Source organism: Dermacentor silvarum, chromosome 5, assembly GCF_013339745.2.
Source record: "Dermacentor silvarum isolate Dsil-2018 chromosome 5, BIME_Dsil_1.4, whole genome shotgun sequence".
NCBI lineage: Eukaryota > Metazoa > Arthropoda > Arachnida > Ixodida > Ixodidae > Dermacentor > Dermacentor silvarum.
Window position 1 is genome coordinate 80,567,562 of NC_051158.1, and position 20,130 is coordinate 80,587,691.

The 20,130-nt window shown below is 43.2% G+C and overlaps 1 protein-coding gene across 1 annotated transcript in view; it reads left to right on the forward strand.

Annotated features, from left to right (window-relative positions):
- Nucleotides 1-1,524: 1,524 nt before the first annotated feature.
- The window catches only part of LOC119453519 (uncharacterized), a 54,185-nt gene continuing 35,579 nt past the window's right edge, over nt 1,525-20,130 (forward strand). The window contains exon 1 of the mRNA XM_037715561.2: nt 1,525-2,378. Coding sequence (XP_037571489.1) covers nt 2,010-2,378 — 369 coding nt within the window. The 5' untranslated portion in view covers nt 1,525-2,009. The remainder of the gene's footprint in view (nt 2,379-20,130) is intronic.

The following is a 20,130-nucleotide window of genomic DNA, read 5'->3' on the forward strand; positions in this document are numbered from 1 at the left end:
GGCAATTTAGGGTCCGTTGTCGTCCAGCATGTGTCCAGTCCGAGGTGGCGACCACTGCGGAGCTCCGTTTTTTGTTGTCTCTTGTGGGTACCCCGCACCTCCACCGATTTGTTACGATGCGGAAGTCACATATAAAGATGTATTTACACTATTTACAAGAGAGACAACGATACGTACATAAACAAGATGGCTGTCGAGACCGAGTCCACCTCTACACGTCAAATCATCTTCTGACTGGCGCGCCACTCTTGGTTGCACCGTAACAATATGTAATAAAGACAACGAACAGGCCAAGAGCATAAACATCATAATTGTAGAATGCCCAGATGTGACTATAATTACCACTATACCCTGTTACCTTCGTGGGCAAACGCGTACAGTTGTTTGAAAATACGTCAGCGTACACCTTTATCCTCATATACAAGTGCACTTCGCCACATTGCAGCTTCGCCCATTTATTGACAACTACAGTGCTTCCTTTCTACAAGGACAATTTAAAGTGCAAACTCTCTAATATGTTGCAAAACTAGCTAGCTGTGCTTATATAGCCGCCCATTTATAATTGCTTGTTACGCCATCATATACGTATAAGCTAATTAGCATTTAATAACTACGTTGCAGAAAAGTTGTGCTACAAAAGTGTAATAAATAGACACCTCAATAAACCAGCTATCCGGTTTTGTCTTTCTTAGCCAAATTTTTCTTTTATACAAGCGACGAAGACCAGCAGTTGATGACTTTCCTGCCACACTCAGAAAAATAAAGAAAAAGGAGAAACAAAATGAGAGGGGTAATTAACTCGAAAAACTGTGAACTATGACTTCCCCTTAACTATTTGTCTCACCGAAAGCAAGCGCGCGACTATACATGGTGACCATAGCGCGACCTTGCCATCTTGCCATTGCATGTTTCGGAGTAAACATCGTGAGCTGTTTAAAATGCCATCCATAACCCAAAGCAGCATAACTTCTAACCTCCACGGTGATTCACCCTTGCCGTCGAACATAGAGGTACTAGGTTCAAAACAGGCCTGGAAGAGGGGGATTCCCTTTTCAAAACAATGTCGCGCGATAAACGCAGCGGTGTCACGTGACTGTTGTTCAAAGAGTTCGTTTGCCCCTCCTAACATTTGAACGTCGTTTGAAATAAAGCGGAAGGTAACGCAATCGCCGCAACTTGCTACAGGTCCACTTTCGCGAGCGACACAGCTCCATGGCAATATTTTTACTTTTACCGTTTGTAGCGCCCTCTGTTATCGAGAAAACCGTAATAATATTCGTTTTGAGAGCGGAAGGTTACGTTAAGAAACTCCTCATAACTATTCTTCGGCCATAGTAAATTGAATTTATTGCACACTCTCTATTCCAACAGTTTTATCATAGAACTATGTTTAACTTTACGGGCAGAATTATAAAAAATTTCGAACTTAGAGGTAGCGCAAAAGCTCTTAAGCGTCAAATGACCACGCAACAAAACGGTTCATGTAGTGTATTTTCACCACTATCTCTTGTTTCTGCTTCGCGTCCAACGAAACTGGCGGCGCGCGCGAAGCGCACCGCGCGATTTTGGCGCTTGTTTGCTTGCTTGACCTCGCTTCCCTTCCTCGGTATATCCGGTGTGTATGAGCACGACGAGGTGACTGCCGCCGTTTCGCTCTCTCGCATTTAGGATTTTCTATTTCGCTGTCGCAACGGCACCCCGGATCAAAAGAAGTTAAAGAAAACGCCAAGCTTGTTTCTTCGACGCCTGCCTCCCCCCTCACCCGCCCACCCCACACAGCCGTCCAAACAGGTGTCGTACCCCCGCGTCGTTCACGTACGGTACATGTTGTCGCGATTTCAACGGCGTTGCCGCCGTTCCCATCGCGTCACCACTGCGACAACCTGTGCGTGTGCCGCCGCTCGACAGCATTCCCGCATGGCAACATCTCGCACGACGGCCCGCCTCTTTGTTGGGTAGCGTGCTCGCTTGATAGCGCCTCGAAAAAGCGATCGACTAACGAGAGCGCAATGGACGAAGAGGATGCCACAACGGCCGCTGCGACGACGTCGTCCGCGGACAACAGCCCCTCTCGTGCTCGTAGAAGGGGTGTCGCTGGTGGTAGTGCGCGCGGCAACAGGCTCGCCCGCGGCCTGGCGACGTGCAACTGTGCCTCGTACTGCTACTTCTCGCTCGCCCTGGTGCTGTTTTCGCTGGGCACCGTGCTCACCATACTCGTGCTCGATGACAGCGAGCAGATGTTTCCCAACCTGACTCACATGTGGCTCATCGGGCCAATTTTCATCAGTTCGGGACTGATGTTTGCCGTGAAAACGATCATGTACCTGCGCAGGGAGACGATGATCGCCTACTTGGCGAGGCAGCACTCCCTACTACGCGTGAGTATATGCGTTACTAACCGTACTGGTTCGCCTAATTGTTTATTCCGGCGGCGTTTTGTTTACACTTTATTGACGCGTCGATCGCGCGCTTGGCTAGCGATCGCGAACGTTTTTCGGTGCAGCGTCCGAATTAAGCGGGTCACGCTCCAGTTTGCCTGACGTACGCGCGCGCATTATGTTGCCTGCGGTAGGATTGCATTGCCACTTATTGCACCCCGTTGACGTCATAAGTGCGGACGTTTCGAAGAGCACGTAATGCACCAATATTTCGTTTTGAGTGTCCTTGTGGTTCTGAGCCGCTGTAGGGCGTAGGTAGCGGTGTATCGGCTGAACTTCGGCCGGAATTCGTCACGAAAAGCAGCTGACAATTTGAGGGCGGTGCGGCGGGAGCGTCTAGTTCCGTGAGCGTTGTTTCGTAACCTCTTTTTTTTTTTTTTCGACTTTTGCCTTTGACATTTGTCACATCGCCTTCCTTGTCCAAAGTGTAACGAACGACGCGCACTGCAAATGCTTTGCCTTTCAGTCCCTGCGTGTTTGCGGGTTCAAACGAACAATGCTACACCTTTTGCCTTCTAAGCGTGGAATCCTTTTCACTCGTACTTTGGCTGTTGCCAGGGGTGACAAGTGTACTTTTATGTGTTGTTGTACATGTGTTTCTTGAGGTTAAACGCACAAAATCGCTTGCAGCTTCCTAATAAAGCAAGTGCTAGTGAAATGCAATACAGTTTACATTTAATCTGCCGCCTCCCTGAAAGCTTTGCTTCTAGCTGGAGCCCAGCACCGCCGCAACATTTGGTATGCACTGTTGACTCAGCTGTGACTGAGTCATATGAAAGGACTGACAGTGCTTTGTGCATTGCTACCATGGTAACACTTGACACATGTGTCATTTTAGCTGTCAACTTTATTTTTCCTTTTCTTCTTCTGCTATTTTGCTGATGGCAGTTGTGCATTTGCTAGTATCAGAGAAACACCACACAGAAAGAAGCGCCCACAAAAGTTCAAGTTGAAACCTACTGCTTTAATTTTTTAAAAAATGTGTGCTTGATTAAGTTATTCCGGTAATGGTGCATTCTTTGATCACTGGATACAATGCAATGAATTATGATGAGCTCTGGCAGAGGTACAGGAAGCTATGGTGTGTTGCATCAATGTGTGTGTAATGCAACGGCACAAATGCAAAGGCCGTTCTGCACATGAATGCACTTTGAAGATCATCATTTAGACGTGTAATTGGGTGTAGCATTTGGCCTAAGGTAGATGCTTAGCCTGATTCTGCATTTTGAAGGCGACGTTGAACAGGGACAGCTTGGGCTTATAATTTGATTCCATAGTAGATGTTATGTAGCCGTAAGCTATCATGCAGCATTGAAATTATAAATGAGGTTGGCATTGGTGGCTGCTTTGCCTACATGTGCCATGTTGCATTGCAGTCACGTTGAGGACATCAGGCAGCTCTGCACTCAATAGTTTCACACTTACAAGGAAAAGTGAGGTTGTCAATAACACACCTTATGTATTCCAGTACCATAGCTCTTATCAAACACGTTTCGTGCTCCCAGGAGGTAGGTATATGCCTAGCATACATGATTGGTACTTGTCATTTGCTTGCACAAATAGTGATGTAAGACGTCCGCTAGTAGTTTCACCATCTCTGTTAGTGTTGATTGCGAATGCTTACAAAGCTGCCAGCTCTTAATGTAGTTGTGCAAGTGTACGTGTGCAGGTTTTGTAATGAGAAAGGTCAGTGATAGGAAATGGTAATGGGGAGTCTGGTGTGGAGAATCGTTCTGAGAGCTACAATGCCTTCTAGTGAGCTAATTAATAGAAGAGGCATGCAGTGTTAACAAAAATAAAATGTCGCAGAAATATCCCCTGTGGGTGCCAATTCATTCTATCCATTGAAAATTTAGTTTTGTCATATTTCTTGTATTTTCAGAATAGGTAAAAGCATACTCTGGCTGAACAGGTTAAGAATTTTAAATTTTTAAGTGAGTTTCGTCAAGTTCACGGAATGTGGACTCCGTGGGTGAACATTGCAAAAGTGTTGGATGTGACAAAATCAACTATTTCATATCCAGCATACTCTTGGCTTAAAAGTGAAGCCGTTGCAAGAGGGCAGCCCCTACACTGATTCACTATCTACTCCGAGAAACTGATACTGTGCTGAAACGTAAAGCGCTCTCAAACACTGGGGCCGGCTATGCGTTGTGCAGAAACACATGCACGGAACCTCCACCACTGTAAAGTTGTCCACGCGTTTAGCTGGCTGCAAAGTTAGAGCATCACAAATGAAGCCATTCACAATCATGGAAACACTGGCCAATCATGGAAACACTGGCCTGTTTGCACGCGCTGTGAATTTTCTTTCCTAGATTGCACTGCAACAGTTCCTGGTCACGTTAAAATTGTGCGACTTTAACATGAGCTTTGTTATGTATTTCTCGACATATCTGAGTGTTAGCATAGTGTTGCACTAATGAAAGTGCATTTATTGTATTCGCAGAATTGCTATTATACTTTTTCTAGTTCTTTTTAATTCTTTTTTTCTTCACAGCATCATACATGTGCTAGCTTGTACCAGAACTGCCATTGCTTTGGTCGTCTAGGTGCAACGGGGTAGTAGTCTACAGAATAAAACAAAAAGCTGTCTAAGTAACTGTCTAGACCGACATCCGCGTGCAGCCTGTAGGTTTTCTGATACAGCTGCAAAGTGCAAGCAAAATTCTGCCATTGGAGAAAAATGGCTGTGGGGGGCTGCCTTGTGGCTGGAAAACTGTATGGGGCCTTGCTCCTGTTTATGCATTACCAGCCGGTTTTGCCAGCTGATGCTGAGGCTGTAGCTCCAATACTTTCAGCTTTTTTTTTTTTTTTCATCCAGATGTTCTCTTCCCGTGGGTGAACGGTAAAAGGCAGCCAGCCAGCTGCTCACATTTGTTAGTTGAACTATGCGGCAAACATTGTCAATGTTTTAATGTCTGTGTTTTATTTCTTGGACTTACGAGCGCAGCCACAGATGTGGTGAATTCCTATTTGTCTTGTGAAGCGCATCCAGTTGTCGCTCTGTTAGCAGCTTTTTGCCTGACTCCGCACTTAGCCTGCGTGGTAACACCGCTGGTGTTTGACTATGTGTTTTAACTCTGTGTTTAAAACTACACGTTGTAAACGTGTAGCATGCTCGTGAGCTTGCTACATGTACAACAATAGGCCTTTAACAACCATTATGTGACCAAATTTTCAGTTACTGCAGCAACTATACTTGGGATTGCCCGCTCTCAAGTGGACGAAGTTGGGAAGAGGGGGGTGGGGTCACGGCAACCGACGTAGTTATTGTCAGAAGCCACCAGTCTGTATGTGCTACAAAGTTAAACAAGTGACGCGATTTACAACAAAAAAGGTGCTACATGATGGCCTAACACAGCTACTATGTGGACACAGGTATTGTAAAGGGTTAGGGCCATAACAGAACTGGGTCCACAACAAAAATGAAACCACCTTTACGTTTATGACAATGCAACAGAATACCTAGAAGAATCAGCAAACGAGCTGTTGGGTATGTTTGCGGTCTGTTTATTGTTATCCAGTAGATCAAAAGCATAAGTCTGGACATTTGGCCATCCCGACTGGGTGAAGTCGGGACACGGGACATTTGCTCATAAGTTTTGACTGTCCTCCTTGCATCACAGCCTTATACTTTGCTGATTAATCTATCACTACAGCTACTACTACTATTGTTTTATATTTTAATTGCATTTGTTTTGAAAGCTCGAAAATAGTCCGAGGACACAATTCAGCCTGTGTGAATGGTGGCTTATACTGTTTGCATATTGAGCGGCAAGTTGGTTCTGGAAAGGCTTGCATGAGAACAATTTGTTGCCAGGTAGAGCAGGTTTCAAGGCAACAATAAGCACGCTCAGTATTGCAGAATGTTAAATTTTGGTTTTCACTGCCATGAACCCTGCTCTGTGTAGAAGACTTGCTCTCCATTTCTTGCTGCTCGCATTCGCAACCAAAAAGTAGTATGTCACATATGAATGAAGGATATGGGTATGCGTCATGTAACTTGGTGTAAAATTAAGTACCTTAGGTCAAATTTACTTCTGTAGCTGCAGTAGTTGCATAGCTTCTGCAGCATTGCCTTGAACTTGAACTTTATTTCGCGTTCATACAAAGTACAGGTGACAGGAGCACAGACACAAAGCTACAAATTCGACTTGAATAGGTCTCTGTCCCTTACCATTTCATTTTATTTTACAGCACATACCAGAATGTGCAATAATACAAAACATGAACATATATATATAATACATAGCATATAACCTAGCAAAACAATATACATATAAAATGTGTGTTGAGTGAGTGTGCAAGTCCAAATTAATTTTTGCCAGCAGCAAACAGCGACATGGATGCAGAAACATGCTTTTCACACAAGTTAAGCAAAAGCACTTAAATGCAAAAACATAAATGCAAAACATAAGTCACGTTTTGCTTAAAGGGAACGTCAATAGAAATACATCAATAAATATGTCACTGTGCAATTGCTGCTTAAAAGTCCATGTTGATCAAAACAAAAAAAGAAAGCAAGCAAATAACGCAACAGCACATGCAAATAAAATTATTAGGGACAAGTTTGGACACATAATTAAAAGGATAATAAATCTCATTAATAATGAAGAGAGTTAAACAAGGATGGTAACACTTGGTGCAGCATCTGATTCCAGTAGTTTGTTCTTGCATGTGGAATATACCAAGTTTCTCTCTGCCGTGTACTGCAACTTCTTGTAGTTAGTATTAGTTTAGTAAAAAAGCATTTTAGTAAAATTGTATTATAGTACAATTTTATCGGAATTATATCTAATCTACAAAAAAGAGGGTCAGTCTGCACCTCAAATGAAGAGTTTGAAATTGCATGGTCGGCTTTCTTTTGCAATAAAGAAAGAATCTTTATGTTATAGCTAGTCGTGTCGCCCCATACAAGATGACAATAGTTTACATGAGATTAAAAAAAATAGAATTATGAAGTAGAAGCTTTACTCTTAATCATAACAGGGAGCATAGTCTTATTAATATCCAAACAGCTCAAGCAAGCTTGTTAGCAACAATGTTTATGTGGTCATTGCAGAGCATATTCTCTTGGAAAATTACACCCAAGCTTTTAATTGATGGTGTTATCTCTACTATAGAAGTTCCTTATTTTAGATGTCCATCGATGCTCTACTTTTTATTCTTTGACCGAAAAGGCACACCTTTTTTTTTGGTAGTATTAATAGCTACTGAGTTTAATGAGCTCCGCTTATTTATTTGTTCTAATGCAGCATTAACAGTACTTAGCAGATCTTGCACATTTTTTGAAGTTTTAAATAAACTAGCGTTGTCAGCACAGATACCAAATTTCGCTGTGGTCTTGATATTAGTTATGTCATTTATATATAGGTTAAACGATAATGGCCCTAGATTGCTTCGTTGAGGCACCCCAGCAAATAGAGGCAAATTGTTTGAACAGTGGTTACCTACAACAACAGTCTGATACTGTAAATAACTTCTAATTAAGTTCAGAAATGTTCCCCTAAAACCGTAAATGTCAAGTTTTCTTAGTAGAGTATTCTGATTAATAGTATCGAAAGCCATTGAAAATTAGATAAAGATGCCAAAGGGGGGGTGTAAGTGAATTTTTTTCAAAGCCTTGCATCAGTACTGCTAATCGTGTTGAGCTACCTTTTCTAAAACTGAACGGTTCATCTGTAATCACATTGTGCTTGCTACAAAATGAGGTAATTCTTGTATTAATCAACTTCTCAAGACATTTAGAAAAAAACGTGAGAGAAATTGGCCTAGAGTTATAGAGCTCGTTTCTATAGCTGGATTTGAAAAGTGCTGTTGCCTTCGTGATTTGCGTGCAACATGGAAGTATACCATTCACCAACGAAAAATTGTACACGTGCTTCAAGACAGGACAGATTAGGTTCAGACATGTCTTGCTGGAGGAGTCTGCAAATCATCGATATCACAACTTTTGCTATTGCGAAGGCTATAAAATGTGCTGTAGATTTCATGAGTGTTAGTGGGGCTTAGGAATGCACTTCTGACGGTTTTTGGTTTTGCATGCTCTATGCAACAAGGGATCGTTGAAACTATTAACCAGCAACACAAGGAATTGTTGAAAGCATCAGCTAGTGCTGTGCCTTATGTTGGCCTATTATTTATTACGAACTCGTCTGCTCCCTCTGGCTGTTTATTCACACCAAGTAAACTGTTTAGTTTTTACAGCGAAGCTGTTGACCTCTCGGTGGTCGGCATTTTTCATGTCCGCGTCCGTCCACAATAATGTGGGCTGATCCCGGCCGCAGTGCAGGCCAGGCGCAGTGGCTCGTACCTCGAAAGGCAGAGGCTTCAAGCGCTCAGCAAAGTGACGTGAACAGTGCATACATTCTTTGTAATCACGCGTACAACATAGAGAACAGCATACGTTTCAATAAAGAACAAGCAGAAAACAAGCATCCAAACCACATCGTTGATGATAAGGCGCTCCTGATAACGCTGCGAAGCACGTAGAACTCCCCGCATACGTTTCCCGGTAAATATTATTGTTGAACAAGCTGCCGCGGCGACGGCAGCTTGTGACATCGGTAGTGACCTCTCTAGTCTTTTGTATATAAAAGAACCAGCCTAGCGACTGATTTCATTGTTGTAGAACCGCTATGAATACACAGCGCATAGTTAGGACTTGTGACGAGCGGCGTGACAACGAGGAGCAGCAAAGGGAAAATAGAAACGGCAATAAGACTAGCGGCGGCATGCTGCCAAAATTACCCTTATTCTATGGCAATAAAGAATTGCATACCCCCCCTCATCAGTTGTAGTGGTGGTTTTCGACAGCTTTGCTGGAAATCCACTTTCGCAGGGCCCGGATGATGACTCCATTTTCTTTGTCCAAGTAATATCAGTTCGCATTATCGTTTATACATTAAATAATTTGTCAAGATATTGCACTTTCACTACCCTTAGAATGCCATCAATTTTATTCTGGAATTTTTAAAACTCTGCTGAATCTGTTGCATTCCTTGTGCCTAGGAATTGTTTCAAAAGACATCTTTTGGCTTTATCAAATTCAGTATACTTAATACAAGGTTTCCTTGCTTTATTCGTTTTTTGTTTTGTGTTTAAATTACTTTGTGTAAACGCACTTAAAAGCTGATAAAAACAACTCGTATACCTTGTCACAGTATTTTTCGTAATACATGTCTTTCAATTTTGTCCGTAATATTTCATTGCGAACTTATTCAAGTGTGAATTGGTTAATATCTTGAAATGTGAAGTACTGATCTTCACAAGGACTTGAGGGCAACACAGATGAATTAGCTGAGTTAGCTGCGATTACGCCTGACTCAATGTATTGTGTGTCGAAATTCATGATGAAAACATTGATTAAACTCTCGCAGACACCTAGAAATACGAGTGAGACTAGTAATTGTATAAATACATACATTTGATCCAACTACCCCCAGTGTGTTCCTGCGAAGTGGGCTATCGTGCAACATGTTAATATCTATGTTGCCACCCAAAACTAAACTGGAATTGTTATCGTTAGCCCTGGATAACAGATTATCAATGTGTTTAAGAAGCCTAACCACATGCCCTCCTGGTAGGCGATATAACTCACAAAAATACTACGATCATAAAGAACAGTGAAAATTTCAAAATCAGCAGTAATTTGATTAAAATCGTTCAACAATTCGCACTGCGGGCCATTTCTAGTCAACAATGGAACAGTGTCGCCTTTCTTCCATCGATTCAGATAATGTGAAACGTGGCCAGTAATTTCAATACTTCCTCTTCATTGCGACAACATGTTTCACACAGCAGAACAATGTCAAATGAAAAACCAAAAGAAGACAGCAACACATTTAGGTTAATATCCTTATTGCATGCAGAATGCGCGTTTAATGTAAGAAAGATGTGCACTTAATCTCCTTAGGAAATAATTTACCAACTTTGCATGGTGCGAACAATTTTGCAGACGTGTTTAATTGCTTCGACAAGGATGACGTCCAATGCACATGTGGAAGTGCTTGCTCTATTTTATCAATGCCCTGAATGGCAGATATGCACAGTACTCGTGAAGCGTCATTTTTCCGTGCGAAACTTTTTCCGTCCCTAGTGCACGCGTACTCCCACTGCTTTTCTTTCTGTCGCTCAACGACTTGCCCGAGATCCTTTTTTTGGTGTCAGGCACAAATTCTCGCTTACAAAAATGAAGGTGTAATCAGAGTGCCTCAGATCAGTGGCAGATATGCTCTTTTTTTCGTGCTTTTTCAATGAGCCGCCAATGGCTGGTGTGCCTGGACAACAACACAAGGAGCACAGGCACCGGAAAATTAGACCACGTAACTACAGTCAAGAGTACTTCCTGCAGACTTTTCATGCCACATTCTGCCTGACATACGCGAAGTGCAATCAAAGTCGACAGTCTTTCCAAGCTGCAGTCTACAGTACACCATTCTCAAGCACTGCGCATTTCTCTCTGAAATCCCCACCTGCATTGTAACAGAGTTGTGTGCCCACTGCCAAAGAAGGAGACTTTTGGTGCTCGGTTTCTCTCTTAATGCTAGCCAGTGTAAGGCAGGGGGTGAGAGGCCCTTAAAAGCTCAACTAATGTCTATGTGAGTGCTTATTTCTTAGTTCAAATTGCCCGGTATGTTGCCATTAGCAGCAGTGTCTGTTAATGCTGCCATGTCTTTTGGAAACAATTAAGTGGCCAGAGTGCATACACTTCCTTGAAATCCTTGACTACCCCTGAACTTGGAAAAAGAGATTGAAGGGGTCCTTGAAACTCCTTGAAAATAAATGTGTTCCTTGAATTGCTTCTAAATTAAGGTTGGGCGCAACTTTTAAACATTGAAAGTAAATCTTGGCATCGGGGCTATGCCATGGACACTGTCTGTCGAAACAATTCTTGGTATTTTCTGTTCAAAGTGTCGCTAAGCGATGCAACATGGTGTGTCCACAGCCACCAATGTCAAGCTAGTTTAAACTGCCATTGCCATCATGGAACTACAGGAAGCTATATCAAGCGATCAAGCCATACCACTATTTTTGTTGTTTAGCTAGCTGGTACACCGCAGCCATCATGGCTCTATTTTCGAGCCCTAGGCTCTAGAAATGCCTAATGTAAAGTTCAGTTTCACACATTTGGCTTTAACGCCATACACATTAAGTCATACTTACCAGTCATACTAAGTCACCACTAAGTCACCCACAAAGCCGTACACGACCAACCATCATGCTAGAAGGCAATCGACATCATTTTTATGGGGAAGTCAACATTGAAAAGTAACCCGCCGGGGTGGCTCTGTCAGCTAAGGCGTTGCGCTGCTGAGCACGAGGTCGCGGGATCGAATCCCGGCCACGGCGGCCGCATTTCGATGGAGGCGAAATGCAAAAACGCTCATGTGCTTGCGTTGTAGTGCACGTTAAAGAACCCCAGGTGGTCAAAATTAACCCGGAGCCCTCCACTATGGCGTGCCTCATAATCAGAACTGGTTTTGGCACGTAAAACCCAAGAAAGAACATTGAAAAGTAACAGAAGAGCTTGAAGCTCGTTGAACTCAGCAGCTGCCTAGCTGCAAAAAATTGCAGCTAAGAAGTAAATTTCACTATTTTCCTGTGCATGTGTACAAATAAGGTTTGTTTTTCCCTCCTTGAATTTTGGGCTTTGGCATCCTTGAAATCCTTCAGTTGTCCTTGATATTTTTGTCAAACTTTCTGTACGAACTCCGAGTAAGCCAGTGTGCTTTCAAAGCCAGAAATGTCGCAGTTTCCCCCAAACGGCGAAGCATTGGTAGTGATAGCAAGGTATTGACGACTACATAAAGTAATACCCGTGTCACACGGGCACGTTTGGAAGGCCTTCCAGTCGACGGCCTTCGAAACGCCACAACTCTATCGACTCAAAGGAGTTGTCGCGCTGCTACACGGCACATTTGAAAGGCCGTTGAGTGGTTCAGGCGTTTCTCGCAAAATTGTGTGGCGCTGCGGATCTTTATTTTCGTTTTCATGTCACCAAAAGTTAAACAACATTAAAACCACTTAAAAGCACTATAATTTCTTTTATGTTTGTTTATACGGTGAAATGGCGGCGATATGACGGCAGCCGGCAGCCAAGGAGGTTATAAAATAAACTTCTGGAGTGGAGATCCCCTATGCGCGCCCATGCGACCGGCTGAAGCCTGGAAAACCGGTTGGCGGCCATCTTGCTCCAGGCAAGAACGAGCGCTGCTTTCGCGCTGGTAGCACAACCAGTGCGATTTCGTGGTGGCGTTTTATGATGAAAGCGGGAGAATTACTATGATTTATTTAGCGCAGATGTTTTTTTTTTTTTTTTTTTCAATGCGACAGCCTTTTATGCATACCTCATGGTGGGGTGTCCGTCTCAAGGCCGTTTCAAAACCGTGCTGTTGACACGAAATGATCCTCTTATAGCGTGCGCAATACCACTATTAAGTATACAATATTAATTAAGCATGTGAACTGCAGTAACAATGAATATAGATAAGTGAATGAAGTGTGTTGAGACAGTAATAATGTTGAATTAGGAGTAAGTAATCGTGGATTAAAGGGGTTTAGCTGGGTGATAGGAGATCAACGAAAGATAATGATGGGAAGAACACGTGGTGCTGGGCTAGTTGATGATGATGGGAAAGCCACATTTAACATTCTAAAAGTGATTACGCGATTGAACTGAGGCGATAATGCGTGCACAGAGAGGTGAATTAGGCGAATTTAGAGTGACTTTTTGCTGAAAGAATTGTGACGAAATAAAGTAACGAAGACTCCGTAAAAGAAGTGGAAAGCGGCCGTCGTATCATTGAGTTAGCGACGTTAGGGCTTTCATGTCGCCTAGTTCAATCATCAGGAATCCCCAGTAATATTTGCCTTGTCAGGATAAGGACAAATGCACAAGGCAGTTGTTAACGCAAGAATACGTGTGCTGAAGCTGTAACGCGTTTTATGCGCATCAGCTTGCCACATTACCAAAGTAACACGAAGTACAAGGTGAAATCAGTAAAGTGGTAAATAAATTTTTATTATGTCCTGGCTATTTTGATAAAAATAAGCATAAAACAACATGGTGAAAAAAATGAATAAAATATTGCATAACTGCATGGTGCATCACAGTGTATACTATAGGAAAACAATGCCAAACAGGCATACATAAAATGCAAACACATCAAAACAAACAAATTTTTCGGCTGCGCAAAAACAAAAAATTGCACCAATGCCCAAAATTAAAGGCATGCTGATAATGTCACTGCTTAAGGCGCACGGTTCAGTAACTACGAATAATGGCTTTTAAATATTGTAAAGATCGTGAGTTCGCAATAGACGAATTTGTATGAACTCTGATTTGTATAGGGCTTTACACGACGGCATGGAACAGCAACTTGATCTCCGAAAACAGTAATATTCGCGATCCAGCCTAAGTTAAATTACGCCGAGATAGGACACCTATAGCTGCACAAGAACTGTTGTTGCTCCAGGCACATATCGTGTTGTTACACACACGATATGTGTGTGTAACAACACGCATCAGTCACATATCGTGTTGTTACACACACGATATGTGACTGGCAATACTCTTTATTTGCCAGTTAGGTCAGTTATTTTCTTGTTTTGATGCGAAACAGTTGCGTGCCACGCTTATAAACAGTCAACTTGTGAGACACAGCTACGACGTCCGCCAGGTCTGTGAGCTGTATCATTTTATATAAATAAGTAGTAAATAATTCCTCTCGACATGCGGAATCTCATATGCAATTAAGCGCACCGGAAATATATACAACAGCAAGCATTTCTTACGAACTCGCTTTTTTATGCGGATGTGCGGAGAACACTAGAAAAATGGTTGGAGTGCTGCCCTGTCGCAGCCTTGTCGTTTGACCAGACCTGTCAAAACAACCCTCTTCAAAGTGCACCGAGCAAAGAACATCCGAATCTTTAGGCGCCCAGCCATCTCTGCTAACAGCGGGCTGCCATGCGTCACGCAGCGCTTTCTCTTTCGGGAACCTGTCGCACAAACATACGTACGCAGAAAAAAGCTTGTTTCAGCCTATATCAGTCAATTAAAAGTAGATTTCATGTACAACAGCGCTCCTCGACGGAGATAGTGCACAGCAATGGTCGAGCGATTGAAGGCTTTTTCGCGCTACATATACACGTAAAACGTTACTCCTGACTTTTGCTTCGCACGATTCGTGCGACGCAGGCGTTCACCATCCCGTTCAGCAGAGCTTGCATGTTCCCTTACAAACGCAGAACTACCGCTCAGCAGACCGTAACTAAGCACTATAAATGCCGCAACTGCCGAACTACCGCAAGGGCCCAAGCGGCGCAGCTGCGTTTTCTGCCCGGAGCAATATGGCGGTCGCCGGCGTCAGCCGCGGCGCGGCATCTCCACTCCAGAAGTTTTTTTTATAACCTCCTTGCCGGCCGCACATGAAGTAGAGGTAATGTGTACATGGAGGAAGGAATGAACACAAGCACGTCGCTGTTGTCGAGAGTACGTGCAGTTCGCACATATCAAGTAGCAAAAATACTTTATTGAATAATTAATAACACTCACAGAATTTTTAGAGCATTTTCGTTTGATTTGTTCTTTCTAACCATGAGTACAAGCACACTGTGAACGAGAGGGCATGTTCGCGCTGTTTCCACTTCCGTAGCTCAAAGGCCATCGAGATTTCGATAGAGTTGTAGAGTGCTCCGTTGACTCAATAGACTATTGACTCGACGGCCTTCGAAACCGCTCGTGTAGCAGCTCGAACTTGACCTTTGAGTCAACTGACCATTGGTTGGAAGGCCTTCGAAACGCCCGTGTGACACGGGTATAAGGTTCATAGACTTATTGGCTGTATAAATTGCAGGTAATATTCACTTACTAATTAACTTAATAAGCATGGTGTCAAGTGCGCGCAGGCACACATGAGCAGATCTCACTCGATGACCGTGGACACTCGTCACAGTAGCAGCAGTGGCGAGCAGATTTCGCTTTGTGCTGCCTCTCGTACTTCAACGCACACTAGGCACACGAGGCTCTCCTAACCATTACACCCACCACAGATTACCTCCAAGATTGGGTGCACGCTGCTAGGCTAGAAGAGGAGGCGTACACTCACCTGCCCCCCTATTGCACAAACAAGACGGCGCCCATCAAGCCAACATCCTTCGCAGCTCACCCTCACGCCTACAGCTTAAGGCGTACAGCCGCGATCTTAGCACACTTTGACTTTATACAGAACCTCGCGATGACGTCAACAACCACAGCAAAAATTCACCTGATGTGACCATCACAATAAAAAAGCTCCCAAAAAACGCATTTTCAGGTACTAAAAGCAAGAATCGGCCTATATAGGCACAAACTATGGAAATAGGGATTTATAGGCACTATAAAGTCAGTGCTATGCCACTTAACCCACAATTCGTGCTCATACACCAAAAGGATGGGGCCCTGACATGTTGGAACAAATGGGCATTTGCCTATAATGTGGTCTCTAATTATAACACACCCCTATATATAATCTGCACACAGCTTTAATGGCTTTGATGTATGTTTTGATTATGCACAATGCATGCACAATTATGTGCACAAACAATCACCAAATAATTGGGCTATATTCTGTGATTCAAAGGCAGCCCTACAGTCACTTTTATCAGCTCTGCGCCGCAGACCACATGAACAATTGGTAGCAGAGATACGATTACGCTACCATCAAGCGGTGGTCAGAGGCCACAACATTGTATTTCAGTGGCTATCTGGGCACTGCAACACCACTGGCAATGAATGTGCCAACAAAGCTGCCTGTGTAGCACATGAGGAATATGAAAGAATCCCAATACCATTGTGAAGAACGGATGCAGCGCAGCACCTCAGCAGTCTTGCCCATACTATAACTCTAAGAAAATGGAATACACCAGAGTTTACCAACCGGCGCCTATATGCCATGTATCCACAGATGCAATTACAATTTTTACCCCATTTTAAACGACATGAAACCTTACTGTGCCGCCTGCGATTAGGAGTTTCCTTTACGAACTCCTATTCATTCCTAATTGGAATGGCGGACAGTGCCAACTGCAGCACATGTGGTATTGAGGAAACCACCAGACATCTGTTATGTGACTGCCCTAGATACGAAGGAGGATTGCCCTTCAGACTGCTCTGGGGCACTTAGACGACAGGCCTTTTACGGAGGAGATCTTGGGCCCATGGCCTCATGCGTCTGCTATGTGCAGGGCTACAAAGGCGCTGCTGCGTTTTTTGAAGTGTACAAGCCTGTATGACTGCCTGTGACGAAACTCAGTGATGAACGCTTGACTGTAAATGTGCAAGGTGTGAACTGTGAACTTCTCTCTTCCTTCTCTTCTTTCAATCCCTTCTCCCACTTCCCCAGTGCAGGGTAGCCTGCTGGGCTCAGCCTGGGTAACCTCCCTGCCTTTCCCTTATGACTTTTCTCTCTCTTCTCTCTTTGATGGCTTTGAAGTAGAAAATTAACACAGAAATGACGTGAGAGCTCCTAAACAGAGTAGAAACCTACTGCATGCTCGATTTTTTAGCAAGAAAAATGTAGCATGCCTCCGATTCCGGCAATAAGAACAAGATGAAACCAGTTAAGTTTACTTTCACAGAATGAAAATTTATTTGCACCTAATGTCTATCATTGTTCTTCTCAGAAGACACTTTAGCCCTGTCTTTGAACCACAACATGTTGTTAGTGTCCTTAAGGTCCATTGCCTGTCTGATATCCTGCATTTATCAAATGATTGTGGCCCATGCCTAGACTGACCACTTTGCTAGTTCGTCCTGCAGCCCATAAAGTTATCTGGAATTCCAAAAAAAAGTGACACGACTTATTGGCACTTAGCATCTAAACAACAACTTGTTTTTTAAATGAGCTTTTATAATCAGACTGCAAGCAGCATGTCGCCATGCTACGCGAGAACCTGTTCTGTCGCCATCTTGTGATGGCAACGACATCGGCTAGGCTGGCTTTGATGGTAGACTTGTGAATTCCGTGAACGTGGTTTTGGTTTCTTTCGTATCCGTTTGCAATGTGCAGGCAATGTTCGAACCAATTATCTTGGATATAAAGGTGCATTGGAGTTGGGTAAATATTGTAATCATTCATTGTGAGCTACTGCTTTCACTTAAACATTTTCTTAGGGCTGGCTGAAAATAGTTGTTTTCAGTGAAAGAGGATATGCGTTCGATGCATTTACTGTTCCCAAAGCATCGCCATGACAGACACTGCTCCTATTGGGGTCACTGTTGGGGTCAGATGCGTTTGTGCTGACCCATGAAGTTATTATCCAGTAAATGTTCATTTCAGGATCGAAATAAAAGTTTGGGTGGTGGAGATGTATTGGCGTTGGCCGGGACCTATGGTCAGGATTGAATTAACCGAAAAATTTAATGAACTTACTCGAAATAATCAACATTTTACACTAATGTTGTTTAGCAAACACAACACTCTATGTGCATCTTGTGAGGTGTTTGTAGATTCCTGGTTCAGTTGTTGTAATGTGGTGGTGTGCGAGCTAATTGAAAGCAGTTGTTTGTCATGTGCAAGCTCCTCTTTTGAATGGACCAGTTGCCAACGGCATTACATGCATGCATTGAATAATGTCAATAAGCCTTTTTTTTAGTCATACAAACTTCACGCAAACTTGATGGTCTCTTTACTTTTGTTTACAGCCTTATGAAAAAAACAAACTGAAATACAGAAAAATCATATGACCATTAATTATGTATGATTGAAATGTGGAAATAACGAGGTAAAGGGAAACGTGACAAAAAGATAACTTGCCACTGGTGGGAGCCGAACACACAGCTGCCGCATAACGAATTCATTGCTTTTGAGAATTAAGCTATCGGGGCAGCTCTCCTCCCGTACACTTTCTTTCATGTTTGTACATGCGTGCAAGGTTACCCCTGCGAGTGTTAGCCAGTGCTGCTCAGTACCATGGCCGCAGGTGTGGAACATTCTTTTAACCCTCGGGTGTCGCATAGTAGTGTGCTTAAGAGCAGGCATCTGGGCAATAAACTCTTGTATGCTACCTCGTCACATCAAGACTGCCAAGGCCTTTGGTATGCAGTGAGCGAGAAAAATAAGGGATAACAAGGGGCTCAAATTTTTTGTTAGAGACAACTGTATGAAAAAAACAGACAATGAAGCCAGAGAAAGCATATAAAACAGATTTATGTTTAAACTTCAATCTAGAAAACATTTCAAGTTTGATATGATATTTGAAGTTCGGTTTTCATGAATATTTGTATTCAATTTGAGCTGGGAATCTCATTATTTGAACACTGCTGTGTGGCGCATTTCTTTCTCTTTACTGTAACGTGGTTTCACAAGTATGAAGGTTGTGAGTAGTCTTTCACAAATGTTGCACTGACATCTGCTTTGTGGCAAAATGAGTTCTTGTCACGGAAGGGGCTACAGCCATGACTGAATGGTCGCCTGTATTTTACGTGTGGAATTCAGCGCAAGCAAATAAGTCCGGGCAAACAAGCAGATGGCCTTCTCAGAACCAGGCTTAATTATTGGGATTGCTTGTACAAAAATAGTGTGAAACAAACAGAATAGTTCATTGAAAGAATTTCTCATTTTCAATGAAGAAATTCACTCTTTATATCATCTTTTGTATGCTCTTCAGCAAAAAGTTGATTTAATCATTAGATAAAACAGTCAGAAACCGATAATTGGCACTGCCTTTTCCTTACCACTTAGGGTAATACATACCTGCCAACTCTCCCAAATTTTCTGTAAAGTTTACAATCTTGGGCTCATTTTATAAGCTTACGAAGGTTGTGTTATGTCTTGCAAGCAATCAATTCTGTTTAACACAGTTTCGATTGTCAGTCTGGAAACGTTCTGTTGGAAGTCTTCTAGCTGATGCTGAAAGGATGCAACATGGGTACTTCATACCTGCCAACTCTCCCAACTTGTCCGGCAACTCCTGAATTCTGACCAATCCACCAATCCTCACAGTTATATGGACACGGTCATAAACCTCCTTAAACAATGCCTCAACCCCGTGGTGGGGAAAAAGAAAAAAAAAGGTCACGCAGCGCAGTCACATTGTAATTCCCATTATGCGTTAGGTAGCTCGCCGAAATCAGATTAAATTCCAAGCGATTTGTATGTAAGCACTGTAGGCCTAACTCGGCTCACTTAAGATGGAGACATGCGTTGAGGAGGGCGTGCGAGGCAGAGGGCTAATATGTGTTGCATAATGACCGGTTCTATTAAGTCAGCTTCGCCCCTATTGACCCTTTTCGCAGAGCAGTTTGTTTTAGAGAAACGAGATGGCACTTACGGCGGTGTGCCATACGTCTCCTCAGCGACCGTGCATGAATACGAAACCATTTCCGCTTCTACCTTGCTTCTGTGCGATCAGCTGTCGGAAATGCAACTGAGTTATCGCTAACACACTGTGCTCCATTCACTCTGGTTTGAATCATGTGGATTGAAGACGTGTGCAGTAGTTGGCTGTAAAAATAATGACTGGCATATTAAGGAATGTAATGAATATGTGGGGCCAAGTTTGCTGACCGCTGCTGCAATTCTCCGTACGTGTTTCCGGCACTTCGAGATGTACGGCTCTCCTCGAGGATACACAAATTTGCTCATCCACCTGCATTCTATCGCTAACCTTCAAAGAAAGGGTTTCAGCCCCGGTACGTCGGCAA